Source organism: Nilaparvata lugens, chromosome 8 (genome assembly GCF_014356525.2).
Source record: "Nilaparvata lugens isolate BPH chromosome 8, ASM1435652v1, whole genome shotgun sequence".
Taxonomy (NCBI): Eukaryota; Metazoa; Arthropoda; class Insecta; order Hemiptera; family Delphacidae; genus Nilaparvata; species Nilaparvata lugens.
Genome location: NC_052511.1, coordinates 45,725,944 through 45,748,828, shown reverse-complemented (window position 1 = coordinate 45,748,828; position 22,885 = coordinate 45,725,944). Strand labels below are relative to the sequence as shown.

Here is a 22,885-nt window from a genome sequence, read left to right as displayed (position 1 = left end):
CATGGTTTTTTAGTAATTATCCGCCATTTTTCTCAAGAATATTACGGAGCTCCTGCAATTTTCTCAGAAATGAGACTCATGTCAGTTGATAGGGCTTATAGATAGCTATCCATGGAATAAATTTGAAGAAAATCGTTAGAGCCGTTATCGAGAAAACCTTGAAAAACATGTTTTTTAGTAATTATCCGCCATTTTTTTCCGCCATTTTGAATTCAATTTTATTGAATTTCTCATTGTCATCTTCGTGGTATAAGGACCTTAAGTTTAAAATTTCAAGTCAATCGGTTGATTAGGAATGGAGTTATCGTGTTCACAGACATACACACATACACACACACACACACACACACACACAACACACACACACACACAACACACACACACACACACACACACACACACACACACACACACACACACCACACACACACACAACACACACACCACACATATACAGACCATACCCAAAAACCACCTTTTTGGACTCAGGGGACCTTGGAACGTATAGAAAACTTGAAATTAGGGTACCTTAATTTTTTTTGGAAAGCAATACTTTCCTTACCTATGGTAGTAGGGCAAAGAAAGTAAAAACATACTTCAGTAATGTCAAAACCTAGTGTTGCAATCTACTTTCGAATTATGATGATACTCCACGCCTGCTTAACATTATTCTTGAATCTTTCAAACCACATTTCTCAGCATCGATTCATCGATTAATTGAGCTTATTGAACCACGATACACAGGGAATGGCCATCGAACGTTTCCAGTCAAATGTGATTCTCCACAAGAGCAGAGTGTCATAATATTGTTTCACTGACATATGTATCTTCTCAATGACTTTTTGGTTCTCTATGACTTTTTTCGGTTCTCTATAACTTTTTAGCATGTTAATTGTCCTGCTTGCTCTTTAGAAAATTGAAAAAGTAAACTAAACATCATCTAACTCACCCCCACAGAGAATAATTCATCTATTGGAAGAGATTTAACTCATAACAAAGGTGTATGATCACTTTCCTTGGCCAGTAGTCCCAGCCTAATAACGCTGCTGCTGCCATGTCACCATAATCTGGCCATGAACCTATCGGCCTTTTGTCTACTACGTTGTTCAAAAATGTTGATCTCCCAAAAAGATAGAAATTTGAGAACTCTGGTACTAAGTTGTCTTTCTGTAGTTCCACATACGTAAATTTGTAAGGTGTTTATAAAAGCTATTTCGTTTACTATTCATTTTCAACATGAAATCCTCAATTAATTTAGATCTCATCAATATGTTTCCAGGTGGAAGCAGTAAGCTCAGAGCAGGCTGTGAGAGTGAGAGTCAAAGTACTGGACAATACCACTGCCATCTACAGTCAAGACATCGAGATGGCCAGGGGTGAGGGCACTTTCCTAGTACCCGCCATATTGTCTGACAGTGAAGTCATCACGCTTTTGGTAAGATTGACTTTCAACATCATAATCATACTCTATTCCTTTTTTTTCAGTTCATGGAGAGAATGAAATGATTAATGAAGGTTAGTCGATTATGTTCGACTAGAGAAAACTCATACATTGATTTATACATTTATGAGTAAAAATATAAATCTGAGTACCCTTATTTATATTAAAAAATAGCCCTGAAGAAAAAAAGACAATTAATTTATACTTATAAGATTGTTTTATTCTATGGTTCAACTTGTGCCAGATAACTTAGGATGGAGGATTGGGGACTTCTATCTTTCAAAATACAAATACAACCTTCAGTATAGCTACGACGGATATTTTTTTGTAGATATTTTAAGAGAAAAGCCTCTCCAATTACGTTTTCTTGAGTTGTGAAGTGATTATATTTCTATCTTCATTCTATTTTTAATTCCTCACCAATAAACTGAATGTGATTTATACTGTTATAGGCTGAACTGGTGTCAGTGGCTGGGAAGGAAACAGACAGTCACTATGTATTGGCGAAAGAACCAGTACTCAAATGGAAGTCATCGTCTTCTTGCTATCTACTCATTGAAGGAATAGAGAAAACACTACAGGTAAGCTTTCATTATCATAATTATATCCATCCAACTTATTACGTATAATATTTATTTATTCATTACAGAACAAAGAAGACTACAGGCATTAAGCCCAAAACAGTCTACACTACAATTTACAATCGTATTAAGCAAGTTACCAAAAAAAAGAGATACAGTATATGCAATTTACAAATACATAAGGAAAATATTAGGCAAGCATAAGTAATTGAAAATAATCAAAGTATAAGAAGAATAGTATAAGTATATAGAATGAAGATGATAAGTTATAAAAGAATCCAATTGCATAGAAACAGGTTAAGGGGAAACATGTACCTGTGTGGAAAGAAAATTGATGGAAACAGAGGAAAAAGAAACATATGTAAATTCATAATTTAAATTCTAATTTAATAATTCTATTCTTACATTCTATTAAATTGCTGCAGCACTATTGAATGACTGTAATGCTTGAAAAAGAAATTAGCCAGTTATTGTAACTGAAAAAATAAAATAACAATTACAGGGTACAAGATATAATTATTATTATTATATACGAAATTCCAAATTAAATGCTGTAAATCACCCCGAAGACTTCTGCTATTGCAAATGTTGACAACAGGGTAAACAGGTAGATGAAAATTCGAGAGCAATATCCCAGTAATTTCCATCTCAAAATACAATATTATTATAACCAGGAGTGCCCACAAGAGGGGGAGGGCTCAAAATCAAGTCAGATCAGCAGTGTTTAGAATGACAATTAATTTAAGCAGGGAATTGAAGCTGATTTTTTTATTTTTCCTAATTTTAGGGGGGGGGGCTCCAGCCCCCTGCGATCATGGGCTTCTTTCAACTGAACAATTGTGAGCAATTATTTTAACTGAACTGCCTCTTGACAGAAGAAAAAGCAAAACTCAAATCTCACCTTCGGATTCGAACTCGTCGTTTCATCATAGAATACAAATAAATTCCATTTATTGTCACTTGTTACAAATTATTATAACCACAGTAAACTCTTATTTAAAATTTTCAGCTCCTACCAAATCACAAGAAAGGGATAGAAAATATAGTTCTTTCCTCTGTAACTGAAGTTTTCGATTTTCATTTTACTCCTGCTCCCTCTGTCATCCAAACCCAAGATTTCACGATTATCTTCAATGTTTTCTAATTGCTCCAGCCAAACGACGAAGCCCATGCCGTTATTTTGTCATCGTGTCCGTGCGACCGCACCTTCCATCACGTGATAACGACAGAGGGACACGTGACCTACTGGAACCAGACAGACTCGATGACGGACGACCAAGTTCCTCCGCCGGTCTCCGTTGACGGCGCTGCTATTTGCCGCATCAATTTCACGTGAGCCAATCTGATATAATATTATAGATCTATTACTTGATATGATGCAGTATTGCATTCCACATTTCATGAGCATCTTGTAACAAAGTAATGCTGTTACATTTTATTCTGTGATGTTCTCTAGATTCTCTCCTGACACTCTGATTAGTTTCTAGGTGAGGAGTATTATTCTAAAATATCATTGTATGAGTATATATAACAATTGTTTGTGAATATGTTTTTGAGAATAAAAACTATTTTATTCCATTCCAGATAGTCATTGTACTATTCTGTCAATCATTGGGATAAATAACATTTTATTTCCAGTCAATCATTGACTGAAGAATCGTGCAATTAAGCACTGACTAGAGAATTATTAAATTTCTCTTTAAGAAGCTTGTTTGACAATAATTCAACCTTTTTCATGAAACACTCATATATCGCAAGAGTATAAAAATACAATACAGTGTAACTAACTAGTATTAGATATTTCTACGATACAAAGTAGGCCTTTTCAGAAGTTATGATATTATCATAACTATCAAATATGATACAAACATGCAAATTGGTAATTCGAGTGTTAAATGTTCAGAAAATTAAAAAATATTCATCTTCATTGTTAATTTTTCTTCAATCTCCAAGATCTCATCTCTCATTCAAAAGGTCTTCTCCTTGATAAATATTCCCTGAAGATATCTGTTAATCTCATTTCCAGCCCACCTCCCATACTTCTTGATGTTGTGAGCGAGTATTAGTAACTTTATATACTGCAACTTTGTGTACTAGCTAAGTAGGAAATATCTCTCAAGGAACAGGAATTCCACGAAGGGGAAGTATTATTGGAAGGGAAGGAAAAATGGTGCCCTTGAACGCAATCAGGACCCGAAGTCGAAGTTAATGACGTAGGAATGCCCATTGAGGTGTGAAATTGAGTTAAGATTGCTGGCAAAAGGCGACGGAAACTGGAGTTGCCTTGACATTATTGATGTTACGCATCTGGAATGGCAAATGAGCAGACAAGCAAGAAAAAGAGGAGGAAGAAGAAGAAAAAGAAGAAGGAGTAGGAGGAGGTGAGGGAGGCGCTGAAAGGAACTGGATTAACTGAGATAATCAGGATGAGGGGAAAAACCAACTAAGAGACAGCAAGTTCCCGGCTCTTTTCATGTGCTGTATCTGATCAAAAAGAGATGCATGGAAGCTGGTTATCGGGTTTGAAGGTTCCATGATACAGAAATAGAAGATCTAGTGGCCTAGTAGAATAATGTCAGCTGTCATCTCAGTCTCAATGAGCTGCTGAAGATTTAATTTTAAGATAGAATCTCTCTAGTATTGGAATAAATACCGATATCTTTTCTTAGCATTTATCGTCTTTTATTCAAATATACACAGCAGACAACACATAAAAAAATTGATTTTTTTTTTATTCAAATTTAAATTCATCAATTAAAGGTTCTATTGAAAAATGCTATACTAGAGTGACTACGGATAGATTAAGTTTTCAGCACCAGAAAACAGTGAATAGTAACACTTTTACTTTCCTTGCCCTATTACCATAGGTAAGGAGAGTATTACTTTCCAAAAAAAATTAAGGTACCCCAATTTGTAAATTTCTATACGTTTCAAGGTACCCTGAGTCCAAAAAGGTGGTTTTTGGTATTGGTCTGTATGTGTGTGTGTGTGTGTGTGTGTGGTGTGTGTGTGTGTGTGTGTGTGTGTGTGTGGTGTTGTGTGTGTGTGTGTGTGTGTTGTGTGTGTGTGTGTGTGTATGTGTGTGTGTGTTGTGTGTGTGTGTGTGTGTGTGTGTGTGTGTGTTGTGTGTGTGTGTTGTGTGTGTGTGTGTGTGTGTGTGTGTGTGTGTGTGTGTGTGTGTGTGGTGTGTGTGTGTGTGTGTGGTGTGTGTGTGTGTGTGTGTGTGTGTGTGTGTGTGTGTGTGTGTGTGTGTATGAGTGTAAGTGTGTCTGTGTACACGATATCTCATCTCCCAATTAACGGAATGACTTGAAATTTGGAACTTAAGGTCCTTACACTATAAGAATCCGACACGAACATTCTCGATCACATGCAATTCAAGATGGTGGCTAAAATGGCGAAAATGTTGTCAAAAACAGGGTTTTTCTCGAAAACGGCTCCAACGATTTCAATCAAGTTCATACCTAGAAAAGTCATTGATAAGCTTTATCAACTGCCACAAGTCCCATATCTGTAAAAATTTCAGGAGCACTGCACCATCTATGCAAAGTTTAATTTAATTTTCCCAATTATCAGGCTTCAGATACAATTCAAACAAAAAAATTCAATTGGAAAAGATTGAGCTTAAAAATCTCTACAATTAATGCTTTGTAAAATGTTCACCTAAAATTGAAAATAAGCTCGAAATTCGAGAAAATGTGTTTATTTCAATTGCGAACTGTTGGCAACTGTTGATTCTATTAAATCATTCACTATGAAGAGATAGCAGACTTTGTATGTCTGCAGCGTTATTGTCCTGTCACCAGCTGGCTCAGATCTTGGAAAAGTAGACTCGAGATGCGCGGGAACACTATCGTCAGTTGATCAATTTTCATAACGGCAAGGAAAGTTGTGTGAGTGCATCACACAAGATTTTTTCATTAGTTTTCAAACCGGAGAGTCCAATACGTGGTTCAATTAACAATTATCCTTAGAATTAATCTTGGAAAATATATAGCATAGTTATTGATTCTTTTTTTATAAAATAAAGTCTCTATCTTCAACTAAATTTCTTTTAATAATTATTATTAAACAAGAATTCAATTTAAATGCTGTAAATTAGGATTTGAATAATTGCAATATCTCAGTAATTTCCATCTGTAAATTTCTTTTAATGAATTCGAATGGTGAAAATCGTGATTGAATTGATCATTAAAATGCACATAAAAAAATTGGTACTCAGATGAAATACAGAGTTATGATCGTAATGAAGCTATAATGTATCTTATTTTCAGATTCAAAGTGGAAGCAGTTATGGCACCTGTCAGTCACCTCCTAGTTTATTACATCACTCACGAAGGGGAGCCAGTCAGCGACACCATCAGCTTTGATGTCAATCTCCTTCAAAGAGAGGTAGATATCCCCTTCATTTATACTTAATTCTTTTTAATGTTGATAGAGCGGTAAGCTTTATCCATCTCAATCTGCAACAAACAGTGGTGGATCACATCAGCAATCATATATGTTTTATTGTTTATAAATAATTTTTTAGTGTGGCACCTAACAAGAATATTCCTTATTCATTCTATGATTAATACCTCTACCAGATTACCAATATCTTACAGAATTAAATTGTACGATAGATGACAGTTTAATAGAAAAGAGTTTAATAAAATAATCTCACACCGTGAATGATCCAGAGAACCAAATTAAAATTGATTTTTCTTATCTTTTTCTTGAATGGAATTCTTGAATGGAACAGGTCTCACTCGCCAGTTCTATCATTACTTGTGAATGAATCATGTTTATATTTGTCTTGTTATTTTTGTTGATCTTGTTACTATTGTATTCTTTTGAAATTGGTGTATACCGTTGGAAATGTAATAAATAAATAAATAAATAAATGTTTCTCTAATCTATTTTGAACTATCATAAACATTATATTAAACTTCAGTAGTGCAATGATCAGGTATATGAAAGTTATATGTGTAAAGAATGCAATAAAAGGATCATTTATTTAATTTATTCCAATACACATTTCTGAATTATAATACGTTGGCGTTCATTGATTAGAAGTGAGTCACTTCATACTATACTACTAGTAAAGCTATTATGACACATGGGCCCGGTTGCACAAAAGCCGGTTAAATGTTAACCGTGATTAACTTTATGAGAACCAATCGGAGAAGGCGTTTTTGAAAAGACGGCTTCTTTGATTTGTTCTCCTGGAATTAATTATGGTTAAATTATAACCGGCTGTTGTGTGACCGGGCCATGAAGTTTTATTATTGTGAACTCAAATGTTGTTTTCAGAGTAGCGTAAATTTGGAGCGTAGAGCCACATGGTATCCTGGTGAGAATATGGACGTCGAAGTGCTGGCTGAGATTGGCACATTCGCTTGTCTAGTTGGAGGACGAGGTGGAGATGTCAGATATCAACACAGGTATTGATGCTCGATAGATATGATATTATTTCTGATACTGCTATTCTTGAATGGAATTTTCTTCGAAGATATCAATATCACCGGGATTTAATTGAGAAAAAATACCCAATTCAAACACTGTTATCTGATAATAGAATTTTTTTGAAATTGGAATGTTTTATTGGGAGAAATAAAAAAATTACAGCATCTTAGAAATACATAACGAAAGTAATACAAATTTGACAACATCTGAAAATACTATTACATAATATAATGAAATGCCAATTGAGTATTTGCATCTCGAGGTACTAGACCTGTTTGAGATTCTAATATAAACATTAATTACAAAACTAGCGCTAAAAAGTAGTTACTGAGGCCGACAGTCACCTATGAAGTGACTCATATTACATAAATGTAGAAGTATATTGTACAATATTTTGCTATACAAGTTTATTAGGCCACATGAGAACTCTAAAAAAGGTGTCTCTATTCTCACATTCCATTACAAATCTCTTGACATCTCTCAAAAACCTTGATCGAATCTTGCATTGCCTTATCTCTAAGAGCATCAGGTTGTAGAACTTTGGAGCTAAATAAGAAAAAAAATGAAGTGAAGTTTCGGTACACAGGCTTTTTATTAATTTAATGAAAGAATTAAACTGAAATGTAATTTTGGTGCTAGTCTATTTTATTTCACTTCCGGCTTAACAATCATTCACTGTCATAGATTACTCAATAATTTCTCCACAGTATTTAGCCTTTTAGTGTAAAGTCTGAAGTAGGTATAGAGTAAAGGTCTGCTACAAATTTTATAACATAAGAAGTGAGCTATTCAAGTCTCTTGAGATTTATATTAGAATGATCATCATCATCATCGTCTTTGCAGACAAAACAAACTTTGCCATGGAAGCTGGTTTAAAAGCCAGAAGAAATAAGTTACTTATACAAAAGGGAAGCACAAAGGAAGCAAACTTGAAAGCCTCTCTGAAAATGGTCCCTATTCAAAAAGTTATTATTTAGACTTAGTGATGGTGGAGAAGAGCATGGATCATCCCATGTTGTTTGGATTGAGGGTGGATTAGAAAGTTGGAATCCCAACTAACTCGACTTTGTTGAAAGTCGCGAGGTAAAAGTTTGACAAAGTTTAGAAAAAAAATGAAGATTTGAGGATATTGGAGGAGAAATGTATATGTTATTATCAGGTTACACATGTGCGGGGCATTGGTTTGGAAACTCAACTATAATTTAATTTGAAATACGGAAATATATTGAGAAATAACTTGGACATTCCCATTCAAATCGGAATTGAAATAAATGTTGTCTGCAAAGGTTAGTATTCTCAATGGCAGTTCAATTACAATCATAGTTTGAATCAATGTACAAAACCTGGAATGCAATCCAGGCACATTGGTTTGAACCATTAGCTTTTCCAATTGAAACACATTATAATAAATACGAACATAGATTGATTTGATCCTTTATAAATTTAGACTTGGGTCTTTCTAATTTTAACCAATCTTGATAACCGGATGCCTTCATTCGACATAATCTCATAGGAGCAGAAGATTTCTCTAGATACAGTCCATCATAAACTTGGAAAGAAACATCGTCATAAAATACTAGCCAAAAAACCTCAGTAAGAATACTGTAACTAGTACTTCTGTGAACAGTAGACCTCGCGCAGTTATAACGACGTCCCAAACCATAAGCACATCCACACTGATACACTAACTATTTATTTGATCAGATCATGCTTACACAAGATTTAATTATCATATATAACGCTTTTCGGAATTTAGCGCGAGAAAACCAGAAGACATCTAGGCGCCCAGACGAGCTGTTATAAGTTCTTTGCATCCTATTTAATAGTGCATAAAAATTGCATTAAATGAGGCATGCAATTTATAGTCTACACAGCTGCTAATTTTTTACCAAGTTACATTGAGATATTGAATTGCATGCGTCATGGCATGTAATTTATAGTCAACTCGACAGCTGATTTATGATGAATAATTCTATAGTCTGATTTTCACTCTAATATTGACGTATGAAGGAGGCTCCTTTTTCCTTTTATATCATCCTTGAAATGCAACATTTCCAAAAACCTTGTATATACGTCGACGCGCAATTTAAAAAGGAACATACCTGTCAAATTTCATGAAAATCTATTACCGCGTTTCGCCGTAAATGCGCAACATATAAACATATAAACATTTGAACATTCAAACATTTAAACATTTGAACATTAAGAGAAATTTATGCCAAACCGTCGACTTGAATCTTAGACCTCACTTCGCTCGGTCAACTAAATAAAATCAAACTGGTAATATTAAGAGTAGTAGCCTACTATTAACGAGTAATAAGGTATCGCTGACTCATTTTTGAAAGATTCAGTTGGTTTTCTATTTTTGTATTTGACAGGTTTGTGAGTGAAAGCGAGGACTTCACAGAGTCCGGCCTGGTTTTTCTGCAGCAGTTCTGTGATATGAAAGCGAATGGAACAACATGCAGAATCACCGGGCAGAATAAGCCTGATCCTTCAGCTATGGTGCGACATAGTCTCATGGCTCACATGAATCTCGAACAAATTTGGTACTGGAAGTGCTTCAACTACACGTGAGTGTATTTCTCAATCAATTTTTAAAAATGTTATGTTGCATTTCGTAATGTACCTATTTTGGAATTATTGTACACTCCTTATAAGTAACACTGCTGCTACCTATTAAATTAATAGTGAAAGTTCAAAGTAAATCTAACTATATTTGTATTTTTTTAGGACTACTGTTAATATGAATAAAAATATAAATCTCAGTACCCTTTTAATTTATTTTGTCACAACATGTTTCGGACATGTCGAGTTGAAAGTTAAAAGGGTACTGAGTATTATATTTTCATTTCTAACTATATTTGCCTATTGATTCATTTATCAATGACATAAACACATATATTATGGGATGGATAAAGGAATACATTCTTAAAGTAAAGTGGTAAAAACTATTTCAATCAGGATTTCATGGGTAGCCTAGTTCTCTAAGGCAAAAAATCGCTATTTATAAAGTGGAAAAAAGTATTTCAATCAGGATTTCATGGGAAATAATTCTCTAAGACAAAAAATTGCTATTTGTATTGGTTTTTGATTCTGTAATTTTGTGATCAATGTTTACAGACCAGAGATCGAAGCAACGGGACTGACGATTCCGGCCCCCCAGCAGCCGGGCAAGTGGTCTCTCTCTGCCCTCCTGCTTCCCCCCTCACCACTGCCAGGCTTCCGTCTCTCTCCGCCCGTCACCTTCAACGTGTTTCGGCCAATCACCGTAGAGTTCCGTTTGGCGCCCAATATTAAAGTCGGCGAAGCGCTGGAGGTCGATGTGAAGATTGGCAACAATGTCAACTCGTGTGTTGATGTGAGTGCTAAGTAGTTAGAGAAAGTGTGTTAAGGAAGGATACTCCAGTTTGAATAGCGTAATAAAATATGTTAATATTAGCATGGAGAATGCTCATAATTCCATCACAAGGGCTAATGTTTCAATGGAAACGAAATGTTAAGAATAGAATTTGTTACTGTAACACCAATATCATTGTTGCATATAGGCCTACATTCACAGTTAACAACAAAAGACAAACTGATAAAGAAAACTTTTCGAATTATATAATAATTATTATTTAACGAAAATCCTGAATAAATGCTGTGAATCACCCCGAAGACTTCTGCTACTGCAGACATTGACAACAGGGTTAACATCTAGATGGAAATTCGATGAGAACTACAATCCAAAAATTAGTTGCCAGCCCGGGAATCGAACCCGGTACCTCCCAATCGCCAGTCAGGAATGCTTACCTTTACACCAAACTGACAATCTCTGGATAGCAGCGCTCATTTTATACGAAGCCATACCGGCTAACCACTTTACAGATGGAATTAAATAGAGAATGCATTTATTCAAATCCCAGGCTGGCAACTAATTTTTGGATAGTAGTTCTCATCGAATTTCCATCTAGCTGTTAACCCTGTTGTCAATGTCTGCAGTAGCAGAAATCTTCGGGGTGATTCACAGCATTTATTTAGGATTTTCGTTAAATATTAATTAGCATTTGAATAAATGCATTCTCTATTTAATTCCATCTGAAAACTTTTCGACTTAAATATTGCAGTTGCAAAGAATTCATTATTCATTCAGAAAAATCAGGAATCTTCTATTTCTTCCTATAAGTTGAACGTTGAAGCTTCATACACTTGATAATTTGTACAAATATGTTGACCAACCATTTAAATATGAAATATTAAAATCATTTATCTTAATCATTTATTATAATCATTGATTATCCACAAGCTTGTTCTTTTTCATTTCAGGTGAATGGCTTGTTGTCTCTGAGCGAAGGAGCTCATTTCACAGGAGTGAATCAGCCGCTGGTGGCCGAGAAACTGAGGCTGGGTCCCCAGGGAGCCACGTCTCTTGTGGTCAGGGTGGTTGCCACTAGTCCAGGAATCAAGAATATGACTGGTCAGTCAAGTTTACATATCAATTATGATACACTGTATAAAATTGACTCACTGGTACAAGTAGTAGTAGGTACTTATGGTTTACAAGTATCATATTTATATAAGTTCATATTTTATTGATGTTTCACTGTCAAAATAGACCTGGAGGTGATAGGAAGTACTCAAAGTTCACAAGTATTAATAAGTTTACATATTAATATCCACTATAAAAAATTCACCTTTCTAAATATTATTGATCCATTCCTGATTTATTTGAATTTATAGTCATTGAAAAGATTGCATTGCACGTTTTCCAATGCTAATCCTACAGAATCGCAGGCTCTTTATCTACCAAATTTGATTTTCACAAATAATTATTGAATTGTCGTACAGATATCAATATTTTCATCAGGTATCATAACTCTTGGATTTTTAGATATAATAGAAGCTGTAGGCTTATCATATATTTTCATGAAATTTATTGTAATTTTATAAAAATTTTCCAGTTCTTATGTGAGTTATTGAATTTCAATTATTATAATTGCGCTTTTGAAAACCCTTAAGTGTCTTTTTTACGGCCTTGTATAATTTTAGCCTAATCTGTTATTTCCTCATGTTTCTAATACTACTGTTATAAGAGTAGAGTTCATGTTGAACTGACAGAATTATCAACTATTTTGGTTTTGTTTTTAGAGGAATAAATAACTTTCTTCTTGAATTTTCTCCTGAATTTGAACTTTATTCATTGCTTTGAATTATTTTCCAGTTCAAGTGTCGGCAGTTGTGAGTAAAAACTGCCAGTCGACAGAGAGTGGAGCTGATCAGCAGAATAACAGTCTAGTGGGAACTGTGATCCACTCCGGAACGGTTCTTGTCTACCCAGAAGGATTGGAGAGGAAGCATACTGAGAGTGCTTATTTCTGTGCGAATGGTGAGTGCTCTTCTAATAATATTTCTTGTTGTTCTTGAAGGGAATTTGGAAAATATTCATTAAAGCTTTAATGATGTTCAACGGGGAATACAACTAGAGTATACATCCAAGTACCGGTATACGTGAAATTCATAGTGAAAGGTAATTTTTATACAATATATAGGTAGTAAAAGAGATAAGATGGAAATGATAGTGCACAAAAATTAGCCTCTACATATTCTATTTTAACTGGACTACCCTCAAACGTCAATAAGTTTCCATAACCTTGAAATTTTAAAAATCTACTCCAATTTTTTCAACATTTAAAAATATTTTTTAAAATAATAATAATATTGAAGACTGGGTAATATAATTACAAATCATAAGTATCACCAAGTGAAGGTACACAGGGTGAATGTACTCATCTCATATTACAAATTACGTGAATTTCCAAACTTCAGCTAAAATATAGGTACCTATAATATTGAAAATATAAATTATCTTACAATACATAGGCCTACAGGTAACTTGAATTAAAAATAGAATATTTTGTATTATTTTCTAGTTTTAAAGAACATGCGGAATTGTAATTTCCACTATATTATATATTTATTGTTCACCCAATATTGTTATGATCCTTACCTCCAAATTCTGAAGTTTACTCACCTTACAAATGGTCCTCTACCATTTCAGAGCAATTGATGATATCTACAGAGAACAACTTCCAATACGAATTCCTGCAGGCGCCTAGGAACAGACAAAACATAGTTTTCGAAATAAGAGCTGGAGGCAGTGTTCACATTGCACTGAGTGACATCCAGGGAGTGTCCGACGTTTCCTATGTTATCGTCATTGGTGGATCCGATAACAGGCTATCATGGGTCACCAGAGGAAAGCATGGTAAGAATCTACATTGAAAAGAAAGATATATTACTTTTTAGAGCTCAAAATTCAAGTGGTTTTGTTCTTTATTTTATGAATTTGAAGTTTGTTTCATGTTTTACGAAACTTTTATTATCAATCTACCCAAATTCAAAATTGTTTGTTTTATTCTAATTTATATTTTGAGATTGTGTTTTGGTGTAGAAATTTAAATGAACATAACCTATGGTTGATACCGTATTTGGACAATTTGAAACTAAATTAGGAAATTTAAAATGAAGAAGTTTTGGGCAATAGCCAGTTTTTTCTTTTCCAATCGTTGTATTGGTTTTGCTAACCTTATAAATAAAAAAAATTGATATTTTTCTTAAAATTTCAGGCTATGGTAGGTGCTTACATGAAAATAAAACCGTAATTGCTTTTCTATTCTATAATAGAGGTTAAATAATAATGTTTACGATAGTTTAAGGAAAATAATCCAAGTATGTAACGGACTTTATTGTTTTATAGGTATCTTAAATGTTTTTCATGTTCATTATACCTCTGACATGGGTTAAATGCCAGAGAAAAATAAATAAATAGATAATCTATTCCACTCACTGTTCCACTGTATGATATTTGAAATATCAATTTTTGTAATGAATTTATTTTATGAATGGATATTTATTCATACTTTTGCCTTCTAAATTGCAGGTTATGGTAGGCGCTTACAGAGTTGGTCAACCCCTGAAATCCTATCGGAAGAGGAAAGCAGAACTTTCTGGCTGAGCTGGGAGTCTGGAACATTGAAGATGGGTCGCGGTCACATACCCTACTTCAATGTCTTCCTGCAATTCAAGTATGCGCCCAAAATGAGAATCAACTTCCTTGGATTTGCCACTGAATGGGGTCGCAAAGCTGATTTCAGGTAAGAAATTAATATTCCACCTATTTTTGTTCTGCAACCATCAAATCTGGTAAAACACTGGTAAAATGTTTGTATGATAGATGCTTCAATAAGGATTATTTTAAGGGTTTTTTAAGAGTTCAAGCTATTAAGGCTATTACCGTAAGGTTATTAGTTTTGAAACTGCTTAATACTTGACCCCGCACAGCTTTGATTGTTTGACTCAGATGTGATTTATTTACTTTTCTAAGCTTCATAGTAATTTTCTTATACTGATACATTTGTAAAAAAATTGGAAAATTAATAATTCATTTACATAATAATATTCCTTATACATTCAAAATATTATTCAACATTCAATTATTTCAAACTGTAGTTTAATATTGCACGTTGAGTCACAAAATTATCTTATAAAAAGTGACGATGTCCATTGCCTTGGTTTGGAATGTCGTCTTATAAATCGATGGAGTACAGGAATTCATAATTTTCACTTCCTTTTTAAAGGCTATCAACAAAGTAACATTTGAAACTACAGTATAGCTAAGAGAAAAAATATACCAACTGGACTTTTTAAAAATTAGTAGATTATATTTTGATTGAATTTCAGGATTTGGAACTACAACGACGAAGCAGGCTTTTCGCAAGTGCTGCATCTGGATGTGCCCAGATCTGTGCTGCCAGGATCTGAGACTGGCACCCTCATCATCAATGGTGGTCTATCTCTGCTTTCAATATCACACATTCTACCAAGGACTCCGACGCTCCATACTAGGTGATCCTAAATTTTATAGCACTCAAATTTCAATTGAAAATATCATACTTCAATTGGAATGTGAACTACCTCTTCATTTTAACTGAGAGCTTTATACACCCACCCTGCTAGCCGAAGAAAATCAAGGATTCAATATAAGGAGGAGTATACAATATCAATAACAGTATTTGATATCTCATATCATCTTTCTAAAAAATTATGAATCGTGTATTTGCATTTATCATGTTTCAAGAAAATGGAGAAATGCTCTATTACATTCAATGTGAATACTACAGCAATCTATATTCAGAGAAATTATTGATCGTGTATTTGATATCATTGCTTCAAGAATATGTAGAAGTGCTCTTTTTCATTGAACATGCATAATACAATGATCTATGTGGTAGTTTCCAATTTGATGTGACTAGCTCACATTTACTCTCGCACAGAGGACTCCTCTTTCAATTAGTTTTTCTGACATCACACAAAATTTGAGGATTTTTTAATTTCAGTAGATCAAGCTTCTGGTCTCCAAAACTTCCATTCATTCTTAAATTAAAGGTGTGCACCTCTGGTGTTCAAAACCTAGTATCTAGTATTAATTTTTAATATTCTCATTCTTATTAAAAGTAGAAAAGAATTGCTACAGTTACATGTGAATTGTACTTTTATATATGTTTTGCTTATAAAAGGAACAAATACGAATATTGTTTTGTATTGCAGCCTTGCCACAATCCTGTCTCAAATCGCGCCTCTCCTAGCGTCAGCGGCTGGCATGTCCAACGACACATCAGAGCTGCTTCACCAGCACGTCCAGAATTTATTGTCGTTCCGAAACGCCGATAACTCTTTTGGGGATCATCGAAACGTCTCCAGTCACTGGTAAGGAAAAATAATTTCATCCATCTTGATACATGTAGGCTACCTTTTGTGCAAGTTCTCAATAATTCTATTATTTGAAAAAAGAAACACTGTAAATTAATATTATCAACAACTCTTGACAAAAACTTCTCAGATAAAATAATATCCTAATATTGAAATATTTTAATAAATAAATGAATTATTCCATTCAGTTAATTTGGAAGAAGTAGCAGGTAGACCTTTCTATCTCTTGGTATGATTGAATCTATTCAATTATTGATTCCGAACAAGATAGTCAGATGATATTTCTTTACATAGGCTGCTATTTTTTTCAAAGTAAAATTGAGACAAATATATTATTCAACTCACTTCAAACACAGACCTATTTAGATTGCTTGAAATCATCCACAATCGAACTTATCTTCCCCTTGTATCTCTTTGCCACATCTGATCTTTTAATAAATTGCACTGTTATAATTTCATCAGGTACTAATTAGTTGATTTCCTTCAAACATTTTATCTTGATTTTCATCTTGATTTATTTATTTCTATTTTTAGGAATACTCTGCATGTACTGCAGACCCTGCACAGCGCACAAACCTACATCGGCATTGATGTCGACCTCATCTCCTCGATAATCGCGTGGATCAAGAAGAGGCAGAACAGCGACGGCAGCTTCCATCCGAGTGCTATGGATTTCACAATCAGGAATGCGACTCCAGCCAACATGATCATCCAAACCACAGCGGAAACAGTCGCTGCGTTGCTGCAAATTGGAATTGAGACTGAGGTAAATTAGCTTCCAGTCATAAAATAAGTCATAGTGAGGAAAGGAATTTATTTGTGCTTTTTAGAGAGATTTTTTTTAATAATTCATTGTTCTCAAATGGTTCTATTCTTTTTTTATTTAAAAAAACGTCCAAGTCTTGTTTCGAGTAACGAAAATCAATAAGGATAATTAATTGGGAGAATCGTTTCAATTCTGCCTTTCACAGAATTACTAACACATAAATACTACCTATTTTTCCTTTCAGAATTATATAAACAACAATATAAGTTAAACAACTCTCAATAGAATCTGTGGGTTTGATTCATTATGGATAAATTTTTGGTTTGCAGTAGAGCTACCACACTGCAATAAAATCTTTTCTATTACAAAAAGTATTATTTTGAAACAGCTTCAAATAGTTTTTCAATATAGAACCTAATTATAGCGTGATTGGAAAGAGAGACATTATATAAGATCTAGTCCTGATTAATCATTTGAGACATGTTATCTACTTCAACTAATCAATTATTATCAACGTTCCTCAGAATGCTTTCAAGGCATATTTTTTAGCTTGAGTTGTAAAGCTTTGTTAGGCAAATAAACAGTTTATATTAGAATATTGAAACATAACATTTTGTCTTTTTCCACTTGGATAGTTCTAACATGAAACACTAATAAAGTAGACCAACTGATGCTTATCTGTGTATAACTGGGCATCGATTGATCAATGAGCATCAATAAATTTCTATGAATGTGGTCACTTTTGACTGTACGAGCATCGAAATGTAAGTTGTGTATCATAATATAACTATATAATAGAAGGCAAAATATTGTGTCTCCACCGCACATTTATTTCAAAATATTTTCAATTTTGATACACTTCAAATTTTTATTTTGTTCGAGTCACTACAATATATTTAACAAAGCTCATTCATAGCACAAATAATATTAATTTTTGATAATATATTTCTTTATGTTTTAGGATGATGCCGAAACTGTCCTGAAAGCCAGATTCTATCTGGAAGGCTGTCTCTACCACGATCTCGACCCTGTATCATTGGCAATGCTGAGCTACGCCCTAGTGCTAACCGAAAGCACAATGGTTCCCCAAGCCATCGAAAAACTGCGCAAGGCATCAACCAATGAGGAGGGAGACTTCGGCTGGCCACATCCCGCCGACAATTCTGATTGGCTGTACGAGGAAGGGGGCGGGCAGATGAAGCCTCAAGTGCTGCCCAATGTCATCGATTACAGGGCTTCGTTATATGTCCTCATGACCTACTCGATCCTCCCCGATTTGAAGCTGGCCGAACCAGTAGCGAGGTACCTGTTTTACAGGTCGCATGTGCTGGACAAACATACGGAACTGGTTTACACGGCTATGAGAGCGTTCACTCTGTACTCATCATGGGCTGTAGATAAACACAGACAACTCACCCTCTCACTGGCCACCTCAGGGATGGAACTCACCGATACCTTGGAACTGAGGAACACATCAGTGTCGCAAGTCCTCCAGTTGCCATCTCTGCCAACGAAGGTGTTCGTGTATGCGACTGGGGCTGGATGCGCCACTGTGCAAGGTCATGTTAGTTACACCACATATTCACCGTCCAAGTCGAACACACTACTTGAGATCTGGGCCGGAGTAGAACAGGAGACTCTGCCGCCCCGCAACTCTGCGCAGGAGTCTATCTTCCTCGAGATCAAAGTTTGTGTGCGGTGAGTAGATTTGTCTTCACATAAAAATTAGTTCATTATATTTTATAGGCATTACCTATATATACCTTGTATATTATGTAGGATTATTACCGTACTAAAAACCACATCTGATACAGTATTGGTATTCATCTGATATGAATGTTGGAAATTGAGGTAACTATGCTGAGAGCAATTGGATGTGGATCATTTTGTGGGTTTAGTTTTGATATAATCATCATCCAAATTGAATTGGAAGTATGATTTAGTTTTTAGAAGCTGGTTACCAGTACTACTCAATTTTTGAAACTCATTTTTCAATTATTTTTGATGTGAGGTGAGTTATGTATTGATGTAAGCTGTATTATATTGTTGGAGTATATATTGTTGTGAGGTGAGTTATACATTGATGTAAAATATTTATTGAGAAGGCTTTAAAAAAGGGAATGAGAAATTTTGATTGAAATTAAACTTAAGATTCAACAAATTTAAACAAATCTTGAAAAATAGTTTTGAGCTTTCAAGTGGATTGACATGCTGTATGCTTATTAATAATGTATTTATTTATTTATTTATTTGAGTATTACAATAGTGAGATAGTATCCCTCTATCCATTGAATGAATAGCATTACTCTACTTCCTTTCATAAAATGTCGATGTTTATATATCTATTCTGCAATATCCATAGCAGCCAAAAATCGTAACATCGCCATTGAAAATTTCAATTTTTCAAACCTATATACATTTTTATGGTTTCTTCTTCTTTGTTAACTTCCCACATCTTCCATTTCCCAATCTTCCATTTAATCCAGTGTTCTCAGTAATTTATGTGAATTTGTATTTTTTCTGGATTCAATGTAGGCCTAGTAATTTGATTATATTATTGTTTTGGCAAAAAACTGATTCAATTTGATAGATTTGATTAATCTTGTTTCAATGTCTTTCTTGTTTAAAGGAAACCTCACTATTCATTCTCGTTGAAGTGTCTTTTGACTTTTTATAGTTTGATTTATCTTCACTGTCCAGATAATTTATGGTTCGATAACGATTTTTATTGTAATCATTTGATAATTTGTGTGATAGTTAAGAATATGGAGTGAATGCTATACATTATTTATATCCTGAATAGTTGCGAAGGTGATATTGTGGTAGTTATCCATATTGGATGAAATTTCAATATCTAGTCAATCTATTCACTATATTTATTTTTTCTTTATACCTATATTTTTTAATTGTCAGGTGGAAAGGCGCCGCCAATGCTTCCGGTGTTCTCCGTGCGGAGGTGGATCTCTTCTCAGGTTTCCAGCTCTGCTCTTCGCCACCAACCAATGACAATCTGCACTATGGAGCACATGACAATAAAGTCTGGTTCACTATGACGAATGTAAGTATATCTCAATTATACTGAATTCAAATATCTCCATGGTAGAAGTATACAACTCATATTAGTTGAAGAATCACAAAAATATTTATAATAATAGCAATTGAATTAAACAATTCCAGAATGTTTTACATTGTGATGTATTGAACATAGCAATTGAATTAAACAATTCCAGAATGTTTTACATTGTGATGTATTGAACATTTGTTCAATATGGATCTATTTTTTCCTGCTATTAATGACAGTCTGAAGCTTGATTATGCATATTTACTTATTCATTATTTTTATAATAAACATGGCGAGCTCGATGAATGCCTTCATATTCAATTGGTTTTAATAAAAAACAATATAAAACATGTTTATAAAGCAATTGAATTAAACAATTCCAGAATGTTTTACATTGTGATGTATTGAACATTTGTTCAATATGGATCTATTTTTTCCTGCTATTAATGACGGTCTGATGCTTGATTATGCATATTTACTTATTTATTATTTTTATAATAAACATGGCGAGCTCGATGAATGCCTTCATATTCAATTGGTTTTAATAAAAAACAATATAAAACATGTTTATAAAAGTGAAGTGATTTTATCAATTGGTTTTGTTTATTATCAAATTCTACAACAAGAAATCACTGACCGGTAGAAAAAATCCAACTCCTTGTACTATTTCTCTCCCAAATTTAGATAACATTTTAAAAGTCCGAAATAGGGTTATTATATAAATAAATTGGAAGTTAATTTTTCTTCTATTCAAATTCATTAAATAAATATATTCTTTAATTTTCATATTTCTTCAACTTTCTCTTTTTTATTCCAGTATCAGTACATAATACAGTATAGAGTGTATGAGAGTGCTACAGGCTGACGTCAAAATGCACACAAATGGAAGCAATCAAAATATGTCAAAGAAAATTTAACTGACTGATGTATTGATAACATCATATGTTATCTTAACAAATTTTGATCGCCAATCTTCATTGGAGGAATGCTCTTATCAGTACAAGAAGTTGAACATAATAGAATTGCATTTTATTTAACAATTCAAATTTTAATTTTACTGTAATGTATTTCCTTTCCACTCTTCCGATCTTCTTCTACCTTCTCGTACCTTTACCAATATCTACCTCTACTTGTCTTGTCAATACAAACTCAAACATGTCAACAATTTCAATTATAAATTAAAATTTTGATTGTAATGCTTACTTTCCACTCTACCGATCTTCTTCTGCCCTTATACTACCTATCTACCTTCTCTTATCAATACAAACCCAAACATGTGAACAATTTCAATTCAAAATTCAAATTTTGATTGTAATGTTTACCTTCTTTCCTTCGATCTTCTACACTCTCTTATCCTCCCGATCTACCCTTTCTTATCAATACCTATGAACCCAAACATGTCTACATATCAAGACTCAATTATTCATCAGTAACTAATCGATTTCAGGTGAAAACTGAATGCTTGAAGCTGACAGCATGCAGCGTTTACATGGTGAGCGGCCTTCGCCCCGCCCTTGCCTCGGTCTACCCAATCATGTCGCCGCATTTGGCCGTCGAGACATTCTTCCACACGCGGCGAGCCAGTCCACTGCTGGCTGACACCACCGATGATGACTTCATCACCTGGTTCGGAAGTGGTCAGTGTCAAACATCTTATATTATTTTAAAGTCTAGTTAATACACTTTATCAACTTAGATTTATATGTTTATCTGTTATTATTTCTTTTAAACAGAGTTTGTTGTTTTGTGAGATTTTGTAGATTTCAATCATTTATTCTTCTAGTATCAAGGGATTTTTTCTATAATTTGTAACGCATTTGATAAGGTGGAACTTGGTTATAACGTCATTTGAAGGACCACACATTTAATGACGATATATAGGAGTGACACTATAAAAGAGGTTTCAAAATCTTAATTTTTAACAGAGGAAAAATTGAAAACACATCTCAGTTTATGTATGGAAAAAACGTTGAATAAAGTTAATTTGGGAAATGCATACTTTAAGATAGGCTACATTATGTAAAACTGAATTTTATCTAGAAACTGAAGTCTAAAAATCGAAATATCCGTCTGGCTACGTTTCCTTCTCAGTTCTTGGCCTGATTTTCTTCACGTTTCAATCATTAGAGGTTTTATAATTTACTGACGATAGATCCGAGGTTTTCACAATGTAAATTTATTATGGTATAGTTTGACGAGACCTATAAATAAATGACGTTAGGCTATTATATCCGTGTTGACGCTACTGCCGTGGCCGCAATAACCAAGTTACACTGAGTAAGTTTTGATTAGCTGCAATACAGGAGCATCTTTAGAATTCAAAATACCATATTATGGAAAAATAATGGAATAAGCTACTACTGCATAACTATTGGGATGAGATTCTCCGTTATATATGTCAGAGAACATTTATTACGGTATATGTGTCTTAGAACGTGAGATATAGCCTAGGTTGACGGTGTAATGAAGATATAACATTTTATTTAGAATTTCCAATACCGGTACGCGAATTCTGTATTCGGAAATAGTGATTCCATGGTAGGAAACTAGATGCATCCAGCATTTATTCAATTAGTACTTGTAGAGAGAATTGTTATCATATCTCTGAAATCTAGTTTAAATGTTTTATTTGTCCATTTCATGGATGGTGGTCATTTAATATCAAGGACAAATTGTCACTTAAAATCGTGGATTGATTCTTTATTACATTTGCAACCCGCAATATTAAGCTATATTTGGGAAGAATCATGATTAACTTTATGCAAATGAGTTTTGACGAATCATCATTCATGGCTTCAATTTTGTTATAATTATTTCTGCAATTATTGAATTAAGTTATT

The 22,885-nt window shown here is 34.0% G+C and overlaps 1 protein-coding gene across 1 annotated transcript in view; it reads left to right on the top strand.

Annotated features, from left to right (window-relative positions):
• LOC111043314 (C3 and PZP-like alpha-2-macroglobulin domain-containing protein 8) overlaps positions 1-22,885 on the top strand; it is a 54,739-nt gene that overhangs the window by 25,216 nt on the left and 6,638 nt on the right. Inside the window, 17 exon segments of the mRNA XM_039434917.1 lie at positions 1,280-1,435; positions 1,894-2,022; positions 3,176-3,354; positions 6,297-6,414; positions 7,315-7,445; positions 9,846-10,040; positions 10,591-10,828; positions 11,776-11,926; positions 12,671-12,835; positions 13,508-13,714; positions 14,390-14,603; positions 15,190-15,354; positions 16,057-16,215; positions 16,753-16,984; positions 17,946-18,682; positions 19,898-20,042; positions 21,493-21,682. Coding sequence (XP_039290851.1) covers positions 1,280-1,435; positions 1,894-2,022; positions 3,176-3,354; positions 6,297-6,414; positions 7,315-7,445; positions 9,846-10,040; positions 10,591-10,828; positions 11,776-11,926; positions 12,671-12,835; positions 13,508-13,714; positions 14,390-14,603; positions 15,190-15,354; positions 16,057-16,215; positions 16,753-16,984; positions 17,946-18,682; positions 19,898-20,042; positions 21,493-21,682 — 3,511 coding nt within the window.